General features: G+C 52.0%; 1 protein-coding gene across 8 annotated transcripts in view; it reads right to left on the bottom strand.

Moving 5' to 3' along the window:
- Positions 1–20,082, bottom strand: part of NAV2 (neuron navigator 2) — a 395,626-nt gene that overhangs the window by 12,806 nt on the left and 362,738 nt on the right. For all 8 annotated transcript variants that reach the window (XM_059138147.1, XM_059138166.1, XM_059138198.1 and 5 more), the window contains 9 exons: positions 15,313–15,466; positions 13,487–13,649; positions 12,651–12,751; positions 10,449–10,544; positions 8,524–8,692; positions 4,680–4,915; positions 2,392–2,546; positions 2,104–2,175; positions 409–605 (listed from right to left, as the gene is read on the bottom strand). In XM_059138147.1, the coding sequence (XP_058994130.1) occupies positions 409–605; positions 2,104–2,175; positions 2,392–2,546; positions 4,680–4,915; positions 8,524–8,692; positions 10,449–10,544; positions 12,651–12,751; positions 13,487–13,649; positions 15,313–15,466 (1,343 nt within the window). The remainder of the gene's footprint in view (positions 1–408; positions 606–2,103; positions 2,176–2,391; positions 2,547–4,679; positions 4,916–8,523; positions 8,693–10,448; positions 10,545–12,650; positions 12,752–13,486; positions 13,650–15,312; positions 15,467–20,082) is intronic.

The following is a 20,082-nucleotide window of genomic DNA, read 5'->3' as shown; positions in this document are numbered from 1 at the left end:
AGGACAGAACACTGAAGCTCAATTAACATTAGGTAAGGATGGTGGGATGATCTGTCTTTTTTTCTCTGAACCCTAAGCTTCGGGAATGTTGATTGTGTTTTATTTTTAAAGTGGAGCCCATGTGGCCGGGTGCCCTGCCCTTGGGGGAGCCTGGCAGTGGGGGCTCATCAGGGAGTTGGCATTGGCGCAGGCCGGCTGCGAGCTCTAGTGGCTGTGCAAAGAGGGGGAAAGAGTCAGAACCGGATGCTGATGACCGGCAGCACGGGGTCTGCCCGGGCTGTGACCATCCCTCTGTCCCCTTCTCATCCGTGTGGACGGTGCGGCATCTGGCTGACTTGTGCCTGCCAAGTGCTGTCCCGGCCAGGGCCCCAGAAGCAGCGTCTGTCCCCTGGCTGGCCTCCCACCTACCTATGGTGACGTCTGAGGAGCTGTGAGCCTCCAGGAAGCGGTTGAGGTGATGCCAGACCTTGGGAATCCAGTCGATGATTTTTACCAGCTCCACATTCCGCACTCGCCCACTGATCTCTGTTTCCATGAGCTTCCGCCTCAGGAACCGGCCTAGGAAGCCCTTCACCGGCTCCGTGTGGTTGGCACAAAGCACCCACCTGGAGGAGAGGAAGGTTTCTCCGTTACGAGGACAGGCCTCACTGCTCTGAACACTGCACACACATTAAATCCCAGTTCCCTCAGGGCAGCCCTGTGACAGAGCTGCGACAGCCATCCCCATTTCACAGATGGAAATGCTGAGGCACAGACAGGTTGCACAGCTTATCCAAGATCAAACGGCCGTTTAATATACAGAAGGGCTAAGATCAGAACCAGCACAGTCCAGCTCCAGAGTCTGAGCTCTAACCGCTGAGCCTGCTATGTCTCGTGCTGGAAGTCGGGCTGTGGGCTGGCCTCTGGGGCTGTGACAAAGACTAAGACGCAGTCCTTGTTCCCCAGAAGCACACAGTCTAGTGGAGGAAGTAGAAGAGCAGAGGGACGAGACCTGACAAAGCCCGGGGAAACAGCGAAGCCTCCCGGAGGAGCGGATGTCTGAGAGCAGGAGGGGCTGGGGAAGGGGGTGGAGACCAGGCTGCCACCTTCGTACAGGTGTGTGGGGTCTTTGAGGGAAAAGGCAGAGATTCAGTGGGACCAGTGTAATTCAGCGTTCAGACTTGACCTGCCCACCCACGGGGTCTGATTCCATGTTGGAGGTGATGGGGAGCCACTGAAGGACTTTAAGCATGACGGTTTTCTGGTCAGATCTGGATTCTGGAACGCTCCCTCAGCTGCCACTGGTGCAGCCGAGGGCCCGCAGGGCGCCAAGCTGCGGGCAGGCACAAGGGTTGCAGCGAAGGTGTGCGGGGAGCTGCGGTGGTGGGGAGGGAGGAGGAAGCACTGATGAGCCAGGACAGCCTGGCTGCAGAGGTGACCGTGATCTCAGGCCTAGGGGAATCGACATTTCGGATGACCACAGTTCAGGTCCACTTTCAATAGCTTTCCCTCAGAGACGCCTGCAGAACGGCCAGTGAAAATGAGCCAGGGGCCTAGCCCAGAGGGGCTTCCCAGCCACCTCGAAGGGCCCAGGCAGGAGAGGGGCAGCGGGGCAGTCAGGTGGGAGGCGGCGTGGGGCATAGGGCATCCAGCCACGCAAGGCAAGCCACATCACCATGTTGCATGACTGAGCTGGACAGTCCTTCCCACTTCCCGAATCCCAGCAGTGACAGCACCTTGGTAGAGGGCCAGGACCGCTGGAGTACAAAGCCCCACAGACCCAGCTCTGAGAGGACACTCAAAAGCAAGAGCTTCCACTTCTCAGGATCACTTGGGGCGGAGAGATGCATCACCAGGGACAGGCAGGGGGCAGGGGGGCAAGGCCAGAGCCATGTCCTTGACACGGCTACCCCGGGGGGGGAGACTCAGGGAGACCCAGGCTCCCATCTCAGCTCTGCCGCTGACCGGCCAGGTGACCCCACGCGAAGCAATTCTCTCAGCCTCCCTGTCCCAATGTGCAAGATCAGTCTACCTCGTTGAGGCTATCGTGGGAACGAGATGGGTTACAACCGGGCAAATGCTCAGCACGACGCCCGACACAGGCGCCCGACAGCTGTGCCTCACCTGAAGTTGTGATGAAGCTGCAGATTGGGAGTAGAAGAGGTAGCCTGGTTCATGGTGCCGATTATGTAAGGGCTGCGGGGATGGGAAGGAAAAGAAGGCTCGGTGAGTCAAAGGTGAGCCAGGGAAGGTGCTAGCGGAAGCCCACAGCGCCCGCCCGAGCAGGCAGATGGCTGCTTGCCTCCCCAACCCCGCCCGCGGACCCCGGGCTGCGGGGGCAGCGTGCCCATGCAGCACACATCCCGTAGCTACCATCCTCTGGGGACCATGGGGCCCGGAGCTGTCCTTTACCATTTCTGGTCCTTGCAGTTGAGCAGCCCGTTGAAGATCTCGCCCAGGGAGCTGACGTGGTGCAGGTTGTCCAGGATGATGACGAGGGGCATGTCCCCAGCGCTGTTCTCGCTGCCGCACTGGTCGGCAAGGTTGGACAGGTACTGGCGCAATTCCTGGGGAGGTCGGGGGAAGACTCAGCGGGGGAATGCTCCCCAATAAAGACGCACGTGCTCGAAGCCTTTACTTTGCCCAGGTTCACACAGGTGGAAAGGCCCCTGAGGAGGCTGTGGTGAGCCTGTGTTGAGGCACTGTGGGGTGCCCAGGCACGGTTGTGTTCCCTGATCCTAACACTTCTCTGCAAGTGTTGCTGTTTTTCTTGATGTTGTTTATGATGCCGACCTTCCAGAACATTCCCAAGGGCGGGTGCCTTATACATGTCTGTACTCCCACAGCACCTGCCTGAGAGCCACTCACACAGAAGCCCCTGATGGATGGATACAGCAAAGAAGCGCTCCCCCCGCACGGCGAGTGCCATCATAAACAGACAGCCAGCAGCACAGGGGAGAGGGCCTACATACCGAGGGGGCCCTGGATGGTTGGATGAAAGGGTAAGCTCTGGGCTGAACTGTGGAGAAGAGGTAGGGGACTGGCTTGGGTTGGAACTAGGATGCATCCCAGCACGGCTGTGGTTAGGGATGTGGGTCAGAAGAGGAGGAAGAAGGATAATAGTGCAAAAGAGGAACAGCTGAAACGGCGGGCAGACGAGCGGCGAGGCACCAGAGTGCCTGGCTGCTAGTGTTACCATCTAACAATGGTGGCCAGGGACTTAGAGTCTCACACACAGAATCTCTGCAGCCCCACAGTCACCTTCTTGGGTGGGCACTGGGCTTCTCTCCATCTTACCAATGAGGAGGCTAGGGCACATCGGAATCAGGGGCCTGGCTCCAGACTCGGGCCTGCCTCGCTGTGGGCTCCTCACCACACCATGGTCCCATGCACGAGCCCGGTAGCTCAGAGGGAGATGCTTCCCCTCCCTCCGACAAACACACACACAGGCCACCCTTTTAAGCCCAAGTGTGGCTTGCTAGCATCAGGAAAAGCCCCACTTTTTAAGTTACTAGTAATTTCTTCTTCCTTTAGCTCCTTTCCACCAGGGGTTCGTGGCCTCAGATACCTGACAAGGACAGCGTTTCCAGAGCCTTCCTTCCCCTACTCAGGCTTGTGGGGTATGGCTGGTAAGCTGCATTCTACCGAGGGTGCTGGTCAAGGGGAACTTGGGAAGGGGCTCAAATCTAGCCTGGGCTCGACCCCCAACCATGTGTCTGGAGGGGATACTTCTCTCATTGGTCCTGGGACAGGGTGCTTTTCCCTAAGTGGGCTCACACAGAGACTCTGGGCACTGGCACTCTGAAAACTTCTACTTCTACCCCGACATCAAAAATCACCCAGCAGACTGAATGGCGCAGATTCCCGGCCTGCCAAACATACTGAAAGCCGTCATCTGGGAATGAGGTCCAGCAATCTGTATTTCGGAGCATGCCAGGTGATTTGTAAGGCAGATGGGTCATTTCGCAATTGCCTCTGACTCACCAGTCCCCTTGCTCAGGGCCAGCGCGAGCAAATCATCCATCACCTCCCACTGCATGAGCAGCAAACAGGATTGAGAAAGCACTTCCTGGGACCAGGTCCAGACTTCCTCAGGGGTACCCATGAAGCAGGACTGAAGCCTGATGCCAGCTCTGGAGTCTAGGATTCTGACTTACACTCTAGTCCACCGCTCTGCACCATTAAGGGGTCCTAGGCACATCCACCCACCTCGAACCTCAGGTCTTGCCTCTGTGACATGAGGAGCCACGACCTCCCCCTCGAGGGTACTAGCGTGAGGCAGCCAGTTTGCTGGTCATGGGCAAGCGGTCAGTGATGGGAGCTGTTACTGTGCATGTCCTCACCATTCCTCAAAAGGATGTTTCATCCGGAGAAACAAGAGCGCCAAGTAAGCACGTGACAAGTTCTCAGCAAACCAGAATGGATGCTTCTGGGGTGCTCCTAAAGGACTCCTAGTACTGGGCGTCCCAGCCAGCTCAGAGTGGGCCAGTGAGAGGTGGGCCACCTCTCCTTACAGGTGGCACCCCTGGCTGCGCCTTCTGCTCCCCCATCCTGACGTTCTCCACAGGCTTCCGCAAGCCCGAGTGAGCCCACACGGGTGACCGTGCTTCCCCATCAGGGCAGGAGTGGCCTTGATGGCCCCAAAAGGGCCACTCGCTGCAGGCCGCGGCTGAGCGGAAGCCTCCACAGGACCTCCTCACCTTGCTGGACTTGTGGTCCACGTTGAAGGTGGCGATGACGCCGTCGGTCAGCTCCCGGCCCTCCCGCAGCACGAGGTACTCAGACAGCCGGTTGGCCAGGTAGGTCTTCCCGGTGCCGCTGGGGCCGGAGAGGATGATGCGCCGGTGCTCCACCAGCAGGGACACATAGCGCTGCAGGATGGGCTTGGGGATCAGGGACTCGAACACCAGCGCGTCCAGGCTGTTCTCTGCGAGCCCTGCGTTGAAGAGGGACAGGAAGGGTCTGGAGCCCTGTATGACAGGTGGCTCTGCACGTGCCCCCGGGACTGCCGAACTCTGTCCATGGCAGCCACTCCCCCCGAGACCTCTGCCCATCCGGGTACACGGGAGGCAGGGCACAAGCAGCCACGGCCGTCTGTCTGCTCATAAGCACCGTCTGGCCCGACACCTGGTTTGGCCGACTCGCCCAGACTCAGCCTCCACTCCGGCACCCGGGCCCTGGGGCCCTGTCTGTCCTCTGCAGAATTGCTAAGACGCTGGGCTCTGCTTGCCTGTCTGGATTTACCGTGCTGCTGCTGTCTGCCCAGACCAGACTCGAGTCTCCCATGTCTGCCAAGACCCTGGAGTGGCCGGTCACCCTGTTCTCTCTTGTGCCCTAAGGCACTGCTGCCCACACTCAGATATGCCACAAAGAAGGCCACCCCTTCATCTTGAGAACGAAGAAGTGCAGTTTGATTGGGGATGTGACGACGGGTAGGGGAAGCCGAGAGGCTACCCAGCAAGACCTCTGAGTCTCAACAATGTCAGAAGGAAATGTATCTTTCCCCTTTCCTAGGTGGGACCGCTCCACCAGTCAGGGCTGTTGGTTTTGTTTTGTTTTTTTTTTTTTTTGGTAAAGATTTTATTTATTTATTTGAGAGAGTGAGTGAAAGAGAGCATGAGCAGAGGGGAAGAGCAGAGGGAGAACCAACCTGGGCCTCGGTCCCAGGACCCCCAGATCATGACCTGAGCCGAAGGCAGCTGCTTCACAGACTGAGTCATCCAGGTGCCCCAGGGCTGCTGGCTATTTATTTATTGGGAAAACTTTCATTTGTAGTCAGAGAGAGAAAGAGAGCATGTGGTGGACCCCAAGACCCTGAGATCATGGCCTGAGTCAAAACCAAGTCAGATGCTTAACCTGGTTTTTTTAAAACAACTATTTTCTTGATATCATTCTCAAAAGAAGATCCATCCAAGGTCACTGTCTAAAACCTAAAACAGTTTTGTTAAAACTTACCTTAAGAAAACTAGCATAGGTAGGTAAAAAGTCAAATGAAAAGCATTTATTCTATTTTATTTTTTGTTAAAGATTTCATTTTTAAGTAATCTCTACAACACCTACTGTGGGGCTCGAACTTACACGCCTGAGATCAACTGAGCCAGTCAGGACCCCCATTTATTCTGTTTTATCATATAGTATCTTTCTTCTACAAAATTATTCACTGCAAACAGACCTCACAAATGCATTTATATGCTACTTTCCAATCCTCCCCCAACTTCTGAGAATAGCCCCTACATGCAGGAGACTATTCCAGAATGACCATGATGAAGGTTTCTAAATGACTTATCTTCTGGGTACAGGCCTAAGACTTCCCTGGTACCGAGCTCAGGGTACCCTACACTGGCTAGAACTCGATGCAAAGTGTGGAATGCAGGGTCTCTAGTCTAAACTTAATCCTGAGACAGGAAAAAACCCACAGAAATCTCTCTCTACATACACGCTGATGCTCTTTTGGTCTTTCGCGCTAAAGCCCCCTGGGAGTGACTATTCTGCCCATGAACTCACTACAGGGTGTGCCCAGCCACACCCCCACCCCTGGGACCACTGCAGTGGACCGTCTGCAGCCCACGGATTTCAGCTCCAACTCTTGTATAGTTTATGGTGTCCTGAAGGCAGGGGTTAAAGCGCTGCTGGAAAACAGAAGTCAGGTGTTGCTTAAAAATAAACCTGAAGGGATCCCTCGAGATGTTGAACAACCTGGTGTGCTGACCATGGTAGATTGGGCTGGGATGGGGGCCGGGCACATTCCACCTTGGCAGACCATCTTGTCCCGGTTTCTACAGAGGGCTGGTCTCTGTGACAGATCACTCCTTTTACCCCTCAGTGACTGTAGCTGTCATCTCCAAGTCACCCACGCTCACCAGCACAGATGAAACGCAGTTCAAGCCCGTGACAGATAAGGCTTTCCCTGAGGGGGTTCTTGTGGAGCGGCACTGTTTTTGGTGTGCCTAGTACCCCATCCTCCTGCCCCTTCTAGTAGGACTCTTCTTGTGGGGAGCTCATTCCAGGGCCTTCAAGTGGGGCTGACCCAGCACCTTCAGTACACAAGGGCCCGGGCTGGGCTAAATCCTCTCTCAGGCCATGACCGGTTCAGTGATGGCTACTTGACTCAGGTGGGCTAGAATCACCTGCTGGAATTTTCTGTCCCACTTTTCCAAAAGGACATTCTCTTCCTTTTAGGTTCCCCAGCCAGAAGGATGAATTGGGGCTACCTGGGCCATTTCTACAGCTGTGCACAGAGCTCAGAAAATATGCCAAGCTGAGGCAGGACTGGCTCTTAGGGCACTGTCGGGATGCCTGGATCCGGCCATGTTTGAAGTGCTCCCTGCCATTTTCCAGGTGCATTTGTTCCCGCTAAAGCTATCTTTAGCATCCAATGCCACACGCGTGCAGTTTTGCTCATCGACATGGTTAAGAAGGCTGTGTGTGAGGCTCGCATGGTAACACTGTACTCGTCCCTGGCAGAACAAGGTAAGAATTCATGCTCCTAAGGAATGGTGGGGCGCTTCTGAAATACCTTCCAACCAGGAAGCGAAGCTTACGTCAAACAACCCCCAAGATGCCCTGTTAAAACTATAGTCAAAAGCTGTGCCTTGGGGTGCCTGGGTGGCTCAGTTGGTTAAGCATCTGCCTTAAGCTCAGGTCATGATCCCAAGGGCCTGCGATTGAGCCCTGTGTCAGGCTCCCCATTCAGCAGACAGCCTGCTTCTCCCTCTCACTCTGTGCCTCTCCCCTGCTTGTGCATGCTCGCTCTCTCTCTCTGTCAAATAAATAAATAAATAAAATCTTAAAAAAAAGAAAAGAAAAAGCTGTGCCTTACATAGTAAGTATAGTGTTCATTAATCCATTCTTTGGTGGAGGGTAAGGGGAAGTTCATAGACTACAGGGGAAAGGGGAGGTTTGCCGTCAAATATATTTGTGTCGGATTGGATTCAACAGCCTTCTTCCCGGTAGGAGTCCATGTATCCAAGGATGGTGTTAGTGCACCCGTACACTCCTGTCTTCCTGTCCCCTGAATACACAATGATGCAGTTTGCTAGACTCATTTGGCCAGGATTCTGCCCCCACAAGATCCTGTGGGCTGAGAATCCCTTGGCACGCACTTTGGCCTGGGGCCTAGCATCCCCGGGTGATAAGGCCGCCGGAGATGCCAGCAGGGCCGTGCGTGGGTGAGAGCGGCTCCCACCTGTAGAACGGGACCATGTCCAAGGCCGGCTGGCAAGAGCAACCCACGGGTATCAGTGGAGCCCTGTTTCCGCAGGGCTATTAAGATGCCAACATCTCAGAGTCATAAGGCTTAATGGGACCTTTTGTTATATAATTTCAGCAATAAACTAAAACTATCTGCTTCCTGCGGTGGTGGAAAAAGCTAAGGGCTGTTGAACTTGCTTAGGTAAGAGCGACTGTGATTGCAGGGGTTAGAGAAGCCTGCCCAGCCCCCCACATGCGTGCAAACCAAACGGGGGCCACGGTTTCCTACACCAAGTCACAAAACAAAAACCGCAATTCCCCAAAAACCCCGACCTCCGCCGTCGGCCGAATTACCTTTGACGGTCACAGAGATGGTCGTGTTCTCGCCGACCAGATAGCCACAGGGAAGCAGCTCGGGGGTCTCCGAGGTGTTGCTGCGCTTGATTTCCCCAATGCTGTAGCCCAGAACACTGTCTGAATTCAGCCCCAGCTGACTCACAGGGTCGACGTGGATGATGTATTCCTGGGAAGAATAAAGTCAAGACCCCATCAAAGATGTGGCTAGAAATCTGCCCGTGACTCATGTTTTCCTTGCGAGGGATTTCTGATCATCTTCTCTCTCAGTTGATGCCTGGGTTGAAACCGAGCTGTGGAACGAGAAGTTTCGGGGGGGGGGAGGAGGGAAGGGGAGAACTTTCTATGGGGATGGCGTCCCGAGTACCACAGGCCTCTTTAAGTACGGATTTATTTGGTTAGTGACGTGGAGGGAGCCCTAACATAATCATGAACGTTTAGTCTGGGTGAACCAAGCAAGGAAACGTTAGGCTGCTTTTCTTCAATTCAGCTGAAATCCTGAAGACACCAGGGCCTGGGAATAGTGCTGGAAAACTCGTGAGAGAGAAATTCTGACAAGAACTCTCCACCAGCCCCTCCCCTTGGCTCAGAGCAAACACCACACGGATGATAAAAGGAGCAAACCCCAGGACTGCAAGAAAAAAAAAAAAAAGCAGCTTTTGATCTTTAAACAGGAAAAACTGTGTTTAATTTGGAATGTACGCCCTCTGAGGTGAGTGACCAAAAGGTTTTAGGTCAGTGAACCTGGCCTGGAGGTCTGTGGGCAAGGAGGTAGCTGGATGGTGACCGACGTAGAATTATTAAGGACAGGTCTCACGACCTTTAATGGTCTCACTTCCCTCCCCTTGATGCCCACAGGCTCTTTTCAGCTTAAACTGCTGTCTTTTTAATCCGAGGATGGCCCAGCTCCCCATCAGCAGAGCTCAGTTTTGGGCTCCAGGCAGCAGGTCAGGTCTGCCTCAGCCATTTCCATCTCTTGCCCGGTCACATTTCCATAGCCTGCCAAGATGGGCAATGATCTTTGGCTGGAGAATAGGGCTTCCTGCATGAGAAGCCACCTGAATCTAGAAGCTAGAAAGAGACTGGAGTGTACTAGTTAAGTCACGTTCTAAAGTCACACCAACTCAGCTGGGTCAACATGGCTGCATTCTAGCTCCATGACCTTGGGCAGGTGACCTGAGCCTTACCTTCCTCCTGTTTAAGTGGGAAAATAATAGGACCTTCCTCACAGGCCTGGAAATAAATCGGGACTAATGCTAGCATGGTCTCTGGCACCAAAAATGCAGGCTACCGATATTACTCAACACTTAAGATTGCTGACTCCCTTGAGGACAGTAGAAAAAAAAAATGTCCAAGAAGCTTCTCCCAAACCACCTTCTGTTTGAGGTTCACCTCAGGTGAAACATCTGGTTATTCCAGTGATGTGACTAGAGCAAATATAGAAATACCAGTCTCTTTGACTCTGGCCATCGATCAGATGTTAATGTCACATAAAGCAAAAATCATTCACAGACTCTGAAGCGTTGGCTGGGATGCTGGGCAAGTCGGATCCAGTCCCCGGGAAATGAAGAATGGAAATGGCCCTGGCCACAGGGTACTCAATCCAAAGTATATTCTAAGTCAGTTCAATATTCAACTAGCAGTTCACCACGCGAGGCTCAGACAATTGCCTGAGGCCAGGGAAACGGCTCTCACAGGCTGGTCAACCACCGCCAAGGGTAGCCAGGAGCAGGCTTGACCAGTCACCAGCCAGTACTCACTATCCTCCTGTTACTAGAAGTGCCCAGAGACTATCCCCAGCAACACAAGGATGGGGGCAGACCCAGGCAGTGGCCATGTTCCGGACACAAACCACCCCTTCCCTCCCTGAACCCGGGCCCCCACGCTTCAGGCAGACAGCCGTAGCCATCCTCTTAGACACTTACTTTGAACAGTCGTCTAACCACCCCATCGAGCACATCCCACTTCGTCTTGCCACTAACTCCAATGCAGCCAATAAGAAAGAGGTGTGGTCTGGAATCCTAAGGGTAAGGAAATGTATGCAGGTGAAAAACAGGCCCATCTTTTCTGACACAGTTTAGTAAGGACTCAGATTGCCTTAGAGCGCCACCAATGGTTTGAGAGGGGAATAAAAGTCCCATTTGTTATAACACCAGACACACCGTAGATGGAAAACAGTCATCTTAAAGACTTGCCCTGCTCTCTTGCAGAAACAGTACTCCGTGGGTCAGGAAGAGAGGATCTCCTCTCTGGAATCGAGAACCTTCTGAAGGTGTGCCGTGTATAGTGCAGAGATCACGTCCCTGGCCTGGAATGCTCTCCCTTCTCCTATCTGCCATCTCTCCCTTTCCAAACCTTGCTTGCAAACTCACCTCTTCCAGGAAGCCTTCAATGATTAACCCATCAGGCTCAGAGCTCACATTGCTTCACTGGTTCTGTACCGAACTGATACAGGAACATATTCTGTATTTATTTACTTTTAGGTATTCATGTCTTATTTGTAAATCAAGTTTACCTCCTTGTTAGATCTTAAACTCCTTAAGGATAGAATATGTTCGATTCTTTTCTTCTTTTATAAAGTTTATTGCTTTACTGCTAATTAAAAGTTAAAACGTACTCAATTCAGAAGACAAGGAAAACTCTGGGAAGTTGACACACAAAAAATACTTTTTCTATGTCTTTTGAATTTTGCCCACAGGGCTCTCTGCACTGGGTAGGGCTCATGAATCACAATGATTCAAGAAAAATTAATAGAATATTCCATTTTGTTGCATTTTAAAATCTTAGCTCTGACAGGCTCATAGGGATAGAGAATTAGGAGAGGGACAGCAAGGGGTGGGATGTATGTGGCAGTTAAGCAAAGTCAGCAGAGAAAAGAACACCAGCCTTACGGTGAGATGATCTGGCCTTACTAGTCACCCTGTGACCTGAAGTAAATGACGCCTGGGTGACAAGTTTCTCAGCTGTAAAACGGAGGGGACGCCGTCCAGCTGACCCGCTTCACCTGGATCCTGCAGTGATCCAGAACAATACAATTTCTCAAGGGACTCAAGCTTCTGTAAAATGTAGAATCGACCTCTTCCTCTTGAGGATCACTGGATTAAGGCACATCCCCAGGTGTCCCCTGAATTTTTTATAAGAACGCTCTAAGAATGAATTTTCCCCTTGACAGTCCTATCATGCCATGACTTAAGCTCTGAAAACGGACCTCTTCAGATTTATTTTTATATATAAAAATATATGTATTTTTAGGTTCGATGAGGAGAAAAGTCACTGGCAGCTCCAAACTCTGGGCCTTCCCCCTTCTACAAGACCGGAGGGCCAGCCACACTGTAGAATCCTCTGGCAAAGAGGGTCTGGCCATAGACGGCTCTGCTGCGGTGGGCACAGCAGGCTCCCAGGCAGTCAGTCCTCCACGACAAACAGCATGTCGGCAAGGATGCCAAGAAACAACAAACAACAGCTGAAGAGGACTTGAAATAACGGCTTGTGAAATCTTTCTTGCTTCTCTGAGAGAGGGTCATTTCAGTGTCGTGTGGACTGAATCAATGACGAAAAGTCAACTCTGCCAACCCCCACCCCTACTCCCCAAATTGTCCCTAGTGTGGGTGTGGCCTCCTCAGGCTCTGGAAGAGAACTAAAACTACTCAGAAAACTCAAGATTCCTCAGCCCGGGGAGTCAGGCCGCCCCACCGGCTTCACGTCAGCCACCGCGGTGTCCCACCTTGTCTGCAGGCTCTGAACCCTGGACAAGACTGGTGCATTGGGTCGGCTTGCCTCTGTGCCTTCCGTGCTAACTGTGCTTAGCTGCCTTCTTTCGGGACACATTAAAGTCAGAAAAGCCGTTTCCGACGGACGTTAGTGTTTCATTAGTTTTGTGCGAGTGCAAGAGGGGACGATTTTTAGTATTATTAGACTTTCCAAACACGAGAGGGAGGGAGGGGCCGTCTGCTCACATTAATTGTGTCAAAATGCTGCCGGGGATTGTGGTTAGTTAAGGAAAGTGTTAGTAGGACCTCCGAATCACCTTGGGCGTGGAGGTGATGCGGTCTGAGGATGCCATCACTAAGCTAGGTAGTTCTACCTGGAGAAGGGACAAGCAGAGCGGGGAAAGGGATCCAACTAACCTCCTTCCACTTCATTTCCTCCTGAAAGCTGACAACTATCTTAACATGCCTGCCTCCTTCCTTCCGAGCCGAGCATTCACCAGTGTCATCCAGCAACATGTCTGCGAATGGAAAACATCAACAGCCTTAGGCACATGGGGACAGCAAAGCCGGCCTCCTGACACCCCCGCTGCTCGTTGGCACTGCAGCAGGACAAACCAGGTGTCGGGGTGCAGGGACGTGGGGTGGGGTAGGGGAAGGGGAGAGGGCAGAATGGAGAATGCAACCACAGAAACCAATGGTGGACCAACCAAAGAACCAGCAGGCTCACGATGGGCCTTGCCAAACGGAAGTGCGAGGCAGGGGCTCAACCAAAATGAGAGCAACGTAGCATTATGGATAGGAAATCAAAGCATCAGCCTCCATATGCTTACAAAGAAAACCTAGCTCGTGTAGCTCATGATGGTGCTGGCCGGGAATCCATCCTGAAGGCAGGAATACCACAGACCAAGCCATTGCCCCAGCTGCGACGAGCTACTGTGGGGTTTTTATGCAGCATTCAGCTTGTGGGTCAGCCTCTTAAAATGGATCAAACGGAACTCAGCATGGCGGACAAGAGGATCCAAACTCATGGCTTGGAGAACTGGGGGCACTGGAGCAAAGCATGACAGCAGTCTAACGGCTGAGCTCATGTCGGTAGCAGACGCACACCCACACACACACACACACCCCAAGTGCACACACGCCTGTTGCCTCTCCATTTCATCTGTTCATCTGCTTATCTCGGGGCTCTTACTTGGAGACTGGAGTGCCAGCTGCAGGCCCTGACCTGCCCCCGGCCCCGGGATGCCACTCACCCAGGCTGGTTGACTCCGTGAGGTTCAAGCTGTGCTGGGAGAGGCCCATGGACTGCCTAGGGGAGGCCGAGAGGGACACCTGGGAGGGTGCCCGGCTGCAGCCACTGCCTTGAGACTCGGACTTCAGGCGGTCGTTCTCAGCTTTCAGCTTCTCTATTTCACTCTGCAAAGAGTAAGGGAGGGGTTCGCTTACTAGGTGGATGGAACACAAACAAGCATCTTCTGGAGCAAGAACTGGAAAGTCCCTTGCAGGGATCAGGTGGGAATCCCAGCCGAGGCCCAGCCAGTCACACCATTGGAGAGGTCCGGCCGCACTGGCTGCTCTTGGGTACACATAAGACCTGTCTGGCGAGGCAAGGGCCACCCTTGTGGAGAGCTGGCCTTTGGAAAGAATCAGAAATGCTTCCCAGAGTCTGTGGAGTCTTTTTTTTTTTTAAGATTTTATTTATTTATTTGACACACACAGACAGAGATCACAAGTAGGCAAAGAGGCAGGGAGAGAGAGAGGAGGGAGGCGGGCTCTCTGCTCTGTGGGGCTCGATCCCAGGACCCTGAGATCATGACCTGAGCTGAAGGCAGAGGCTTCAACCCACTGCGCCATCCAGGCGTCCCTGCTGTCTGAGTCTTAACTGAGAGTCTTACAATACAAGAGTTTTGTGAGACTCTGGGCTTGGCGAACTTCTTTTCTGTAGGGCTCAGAGCCTTTAGGAGCTGCTCTGCATGGTGGGGCTCGGAGGTGGCAGAGTGTGCAGCAGTCCTGAACACAGCTGAGCCAGGAGTTCTCCATTCACAGAGCCTCTCATGGAACGAGTATCCCATGGAACCTCCTTTGGGAAACGCTGGTTCTCCAGTGAGACCCCATGTGGCAGAGCCCATAGGGCTCTTTTTTCTCTACACGTGTGTAGGGAAAACCTACCACATGCACAGCACTGGAGCTACATCCAGAGAAAGAGACACAGAGAAAGAGTAGCCAGAAGACCCAAAAGCCTTCTAGTCTGAGGGGGAAGGGAGGAGGGGCTCTAAGAACACATTTGCAGGAATCCAGATGAGGGCGCTAACTCTTGCAGACGCAGGACCCGGAAAAGCTATGGAGAGAGGGAGGCTAATCCTTGAGGGACGTGTCTGGTCTGGCCGTGCACAAGGCTCTCCCCGCAGAGGGAACACTGGGACTAGGATAGAGAAACCTCTGGTGCAGGCAAAGGGAGCAGTCAGGGGCTCTCTCTGGCTGAGGAGTCTGGAAACTGGAATTGCGAGTGGGTGGGTGGCAGATTCTGGGTACAAAGGATCCCATAGCAATCTCTAAGACCAGAGGAAGGAGACGGCCGCAAGCAAGACAGGACGGCAGAGCTGCTGGAAGGCACACAAGACAGGGACGCACAGTTTCGCCATTACTCTGAAAAGAGTCAACTTTGAGGGCACCTGGGTGGCTCAGTGGGTTAAAGCTTCTGCCTTCGGCTCAGGTCATGATCTCAGGGTCCTGGGATCGAGCTCGGCAATGGGCTCTCTGCTCAGCACAGAGCCTCCTTCCTCCTCTCTCTCTGCCTGCCTCTCTGCCTACTTAGGATCTCTGTCTGTCAAATATAAATAAATAAATAAATAAATAAATAAATAAATAAAAAGACTCAACTTTGAGCAATCCCGGGAAAGGCATGAGAAGAGGAGCCTTGCTACTTTGGAAAAGAAAGAAAAAAGATAAGAGTGGAGAAACAGGTTTGAAAGGCAGAGGGCTGCCACCTTTGGCAGCGCTGGGGGGTGTGGCAGAGAGCAGCCCCCTCACCACTCCTTCCCAGACAGCCTGGGGCTTGGGCCTCCGCTCCGGGGCTCACCTGCATCCTGTTCATGGCCTCCCGGAGCTGGTCGAGCTGGTGTGCGGAGCTGAGGGCTTCTAGGCGGATGTCCGTCAGCTTCATCTCCTTGTCTCTCAGCTCATTTCGGAGCTGCATGACCGTCTCGGCTTCACTATCGATGCACTCTGAAATGCTAGGGAAGGAGAGGTGTTACTGATGGGAGCAGCTCTGGGTTCAGCTCCTTTGAGTCCTCCACTGACCACTGGTCCCTGTCCGTCAGCAGGTTTGTTCGGCAGTCACCCCATCTGACCAGCCAGCAGGGATTCCCAGAGGCCATGATACCAAAGCCTGGAATTTACAGACTGACTTGCTTCTCTGTGCTCTTTCTTGGCAGAGGTCAGCCTATTAGGATGGCTTGGGTTGCCTTTCAGCAAAATTCCAATAATCTGGGATAAACAGCAGCGGGCAAAAGGGAGTAGTAACCCTCAGGGTTTGAAACCGGCCCTCCATCCCAATGTGTACACAGCTGGGGCCCTATAATGACTTTGCATGGCCCTTGAGATATAAATTCACTCAGAGAAGAAGGGTCAACTGTCTGTTTTAAAGATCAGACACTCTAAGTTCAGACACCTGGGGGGGTGACTTTTATTTGCTCAAAAGTGAAAATAACGGAAAGACTCCAGTAGAAGGTGTTAATCTACTCTGGGTCGCATTCTAAAACTCAATCTTTGGGGCGCCTGGGTGGCTCTGTGTGTTAAGCCTCTGCCTTCAGCTCAGGTCATGATCTCAGGGTCCTGGGATCGAGCCCCGCATCGGGCTCTCAGCTTGGCGGGGAACCTGCCTCCCCCTCTCTCTCTGCCGGCCTCTCTGCCTACTTGTGACCTCTGTCAAATAAATAAATAAAATCTTTAAAAAGAAAAAAAAAAACCCCTCAATCTTTTAAGTGTCTTAAGAGTAACACTTTTTCCTTCCCCCACCTGCCCACACTGCTTCCTAAGCTCATCCCAAGGAAGAGAAACCTCTCAGATCATCAGAGAGCAGACAGGAAGATACGACACAGCAGTCCCAGTTTTATGTGAAAACTGAACAATAGTGTGAGGTTCGATGTCCTTCCAGCTGCGTGCCAGATCGGGGGATCCCGGGACCCCGTGGAGTCCCTCTGTCTTAAGGGGTGGTCCTCCTAAGCTTAGGTTTGCTGTTCAGATACCAGGCAAGCAGCACTAAATGGAAGATCATAAAAGTCATAATGAATGGCCATGCTAGTAAAGGGGACCCTCAAAAAAAAAAGTCTGTTGATTTCAAAGTTCATTGGATCTGGGGTTAGGGGTGATCCAGAATAAGCAGCTTTGACATTTCTTGGACTGAAGATAGGAAAAAAGGGGGAAAAAACCAAACCAAAACAAAAACAAAAACCAACAACCACATTCATAAAGTTACAAAGCTGAAGCTGATGATCTCCGAAGGACATGGTGAGTAATTGTGGAGCCCACTCTCCAAGACCAAGTCCTGGGATTTGAGGCCAAAAAAAGCCTGACCTGTAAAACTGGTTGAGGGTGTGGAAACGTTCATTGCCACAGGGAAACCATTTATAATTGTTAAAAGAGATGTAATGTATTTGGGGGCAGAAAGGACTAGAAGAAAAGTTTAACACCTGCATGGCCAAATCTTTTTATTGTTATTTTCTCAACCTGCATTGAAGGGATTTCATTTGAGAGATGGTAAGAGAGGAAAACTATCTCTGATTTTTAAAAGTGGTTAGTGGTCGGATAAAAATATATGTTTATAAAAAATAAAAAATTTAAAAAAAATGTGGTTAGTGGTCAAGGAAGTTTCTCAGCTTCAAAATCTTCTAAAACCTCTAATAAACACCAGAAAATGTTATGATTATTCCCACTCCATGCCTATGAGAAACTAAGGTGAACAGATCTGGGATAAGAGGCTAGAACATGACTTCAGATCTTTCTCTCCCCACCCCGCCACCTCTGTGCTTTGACTAGACGATGGTTTATAAGGTTTGACTATATAGTCACGCCTTTTCTGGTTTGCCAAGGTTTGCAGCGGGAGCTTGCAAACACTGGTTTCTTCTTGAGAGAGGAGTATGGTTTCCTGGTTTAAATGGAGTGTGAAGTCTGAAGAAAATTCCATCATGACACTCCACTCTGCTAAACTGTGCCCCGCACAGACCTTGCAGGCTCTAATTCAGTGCAGGGAGTAGTTGGCTTTGATTCACACCGTCAATCTGGTGTGTCTGGCCCTCTGGGGCAAGTGTTTTGCCCCAATCCCCTCCACATGGTCTGTGCCTTTCCCCAAGAAAGCTTTTGCAGCAAGAGAGACAAGACTTCTTCAGCACCCACTTTGTGGGATAGAACACACGGGCTACTTTGCAAAACCTGGCCAATGACTTGGCAAAGAGAAGCAAACTAAGATCAAGTTTGTGTTGAGAATAAGTGCGCCGAGAGTACTGTGCTCCCCGAAAATAGCCCAGTTCTCAGAAACATACAGCTGCAAGGTGACATGGGAGGGATGTCCTACTCAACACAGAGAGGATGTTCAAAATTAAAGTTCAAAACTTTAATTTTCTAACAATCTCTCTACCCAACGTAGGGCTCTAAGCCATAACCCCAAGATCAAGAGCCTGGCAGAATCCACTGCCTGAGCAAGCCAGGTGCCCCGAAAACTAAGTTCTTCTGCAACAGTCCCAGCTAAGTTTTAGTCTCTAACCCTAGCGCCCAGATTCCTTCCACGGTAGCCTTCTGTTACGTCTCTGAAGATTTGGTTGCACTCAACAGGTTACTCCCTGCATGGCTATTGGCTGCTCCAGGACCAGGGTTCTCTGCATCATTTCCAGTGCCTAATCACACTGACCAGTATGTAATAGGTGCTCAGGCAAATGCTTACTGAATACACGAACAACTGTGCCAGCTAGCCGAAGAGTATCAGTTTGCTCCATCAACTACTAACTCCATGGAGATGTATTACAATTATCCCCTTTCAAACAGGGGGAGGGTGAGTCCTGGAGAGATTACCGTGCCCGTGGGGGAAAAAAAAAATCAGGGTAACAGAATCAGGATAGAATCTGGTGCATCTGCTTAAGTCTAGAACTGTATCCAGCAGGCACACAGTACATGCTCATCCACGTCATGGACCACTTACTGAAGCAACCTGATGTCGATTTTTTCCTACTCAGTCCCTACCATGTTACTCCCCTATTTCCGCTGTCCCGGCCAGATGCAGGGCTGGTGGCATACCTAATTTTAAATGCCTCAAGTGTGGGAAACACTGTTTTCCCACACCACCATTCCTTTCGCCCACAGGGTAGGCACTTTTCTGGGCCCCCGACTCCTCTGCCTTGGGTTTCTTCTTTGAACTTCCTCTCACTTCTAGATTTGCACATTCTTACAAACCCTTCAAGGTTGGAAAGAAGCATTTGCTTTCTGCCCACCCGCTGGAAAACCAGACCAAAAACAAACATCTCCACTGTGCATGGATGCTGTGGAATGCTGGAGAAGGGGAGCAGACCAGAGTCTGCCCCGCCCAGTCCCTAAGGGGAGAGCGGGTTTGGAGGCAGCGTTTCTCGGGATGGCTGCCGGGAAGGCTGCTCAGCCAAATGCGTCACCCACTCTCCCTCATCCTCCCCAACTGCCTGGCAGCACGTGGTCCAGCGACCGCCTCCCTCCCAGCAGTTTCTTTTCTCTGCTTCCAGTTTTCTTCCCACCTCTCCCCGTCTCACTGGCTGCTCTCCTTGCGCACCCTGTGGTCAGAGCACCCCGAGCTCAGTCCTTGGCCCTCTGGCTCCTCTCTATCTTTATCTAGCCCTGTGGAGAATCCTCCAGGTTCTCAGCTTTCAGGACCACCTATGAGCCCACGTCTCCCAGATCTAGACCTCCAGGAGCCCCAGGCTGGTTGGCATCTCCACATGGGTGTCTGCTGAGCAACTCGGACTTTACACAGTCAAGCCAGGGCTCCTGATAGCCGCCCTGCCCTGCCCTGCCCATGCCTTCCATCCATTCCAGAAACAATGCTTCCACACACCTAGGTATGCAAGCTGCAAATCTAAGAATATTCAAGGATTCTTCTTCTCTTTCTTTCACACCTGACATCACCACATGCTGTCAGCTTTCTTCTAGAACACATCTTAAAATCCATCCAGGACTCACTACTATGAGTTACCTCACCTAATATCTAAATGTCTGCAAATCCAACAGTGCCTACCTCCCTGTGGTTTATACTGTATTTTTTAGGGGGGGTGTAGTGGGGACAAAGAACAAATAACTAATAACTTGAGGAAATCTACATGTCAGGTGGTGACACGGGCCATGGCGAGAAACAGAACACGGCTAAGTGGGTGATGGGGATTGCTGGCTGTGGGAGGGGGCTATTTTATGCAAGGGATGCAGGCAAAGCATCAGTGAGAAGGAAACACTGAGCACCTGAAGAAAGAGAGTATCTAGGGAAGGAGTGGGACAGGCAGAGGCCACAGAAAGGACAAAGGCCCGGGGGTGTGTGACTGGAGTGTTCCAAGGACAGGAAAGAGCCCACAGTTGGGTGGACAGTGGGGGAGAGTGCTATTAGTGCCTTTACGTGGTTGCCTTACTTCCACTCTTGCTCCCCCGAATTCCTTATCTGCAGGGAGCAGACTGATCCTTGTGAAACATGCATTCAGATGATGTTACATTCCTGCTTGGAACTCTCCGGTGCACGGGGCACCTAGCTGGCTCAGTCAGTGGAGCATATGGCCCTTGATCCTGGGGTCATAAGTTTGAGTACCACACTGGATGTAAAGATTACTTAAATAAACTTGCGGGGGTG

The sequence above is a fragment of the Mustela lutreola genome, chromosome 1 (genome assembly GCF_030435805.1).
Source record: "Mustela lutreola isolate mMusLut2 chromosome 1, mMusLut2.pri, whole genome shotgun sequence".
In the NCBI taxonomy this organism is placed as follows: domain Eukaryota; kingdom Metazoa; phylum Chordata; class Mammalia; order Carnivora; family Mustelidae; genus Mustela; species Mustela lutreola.
This window is presented reverse-complemented; position numbering and strand designations above follow the sequence as displayed.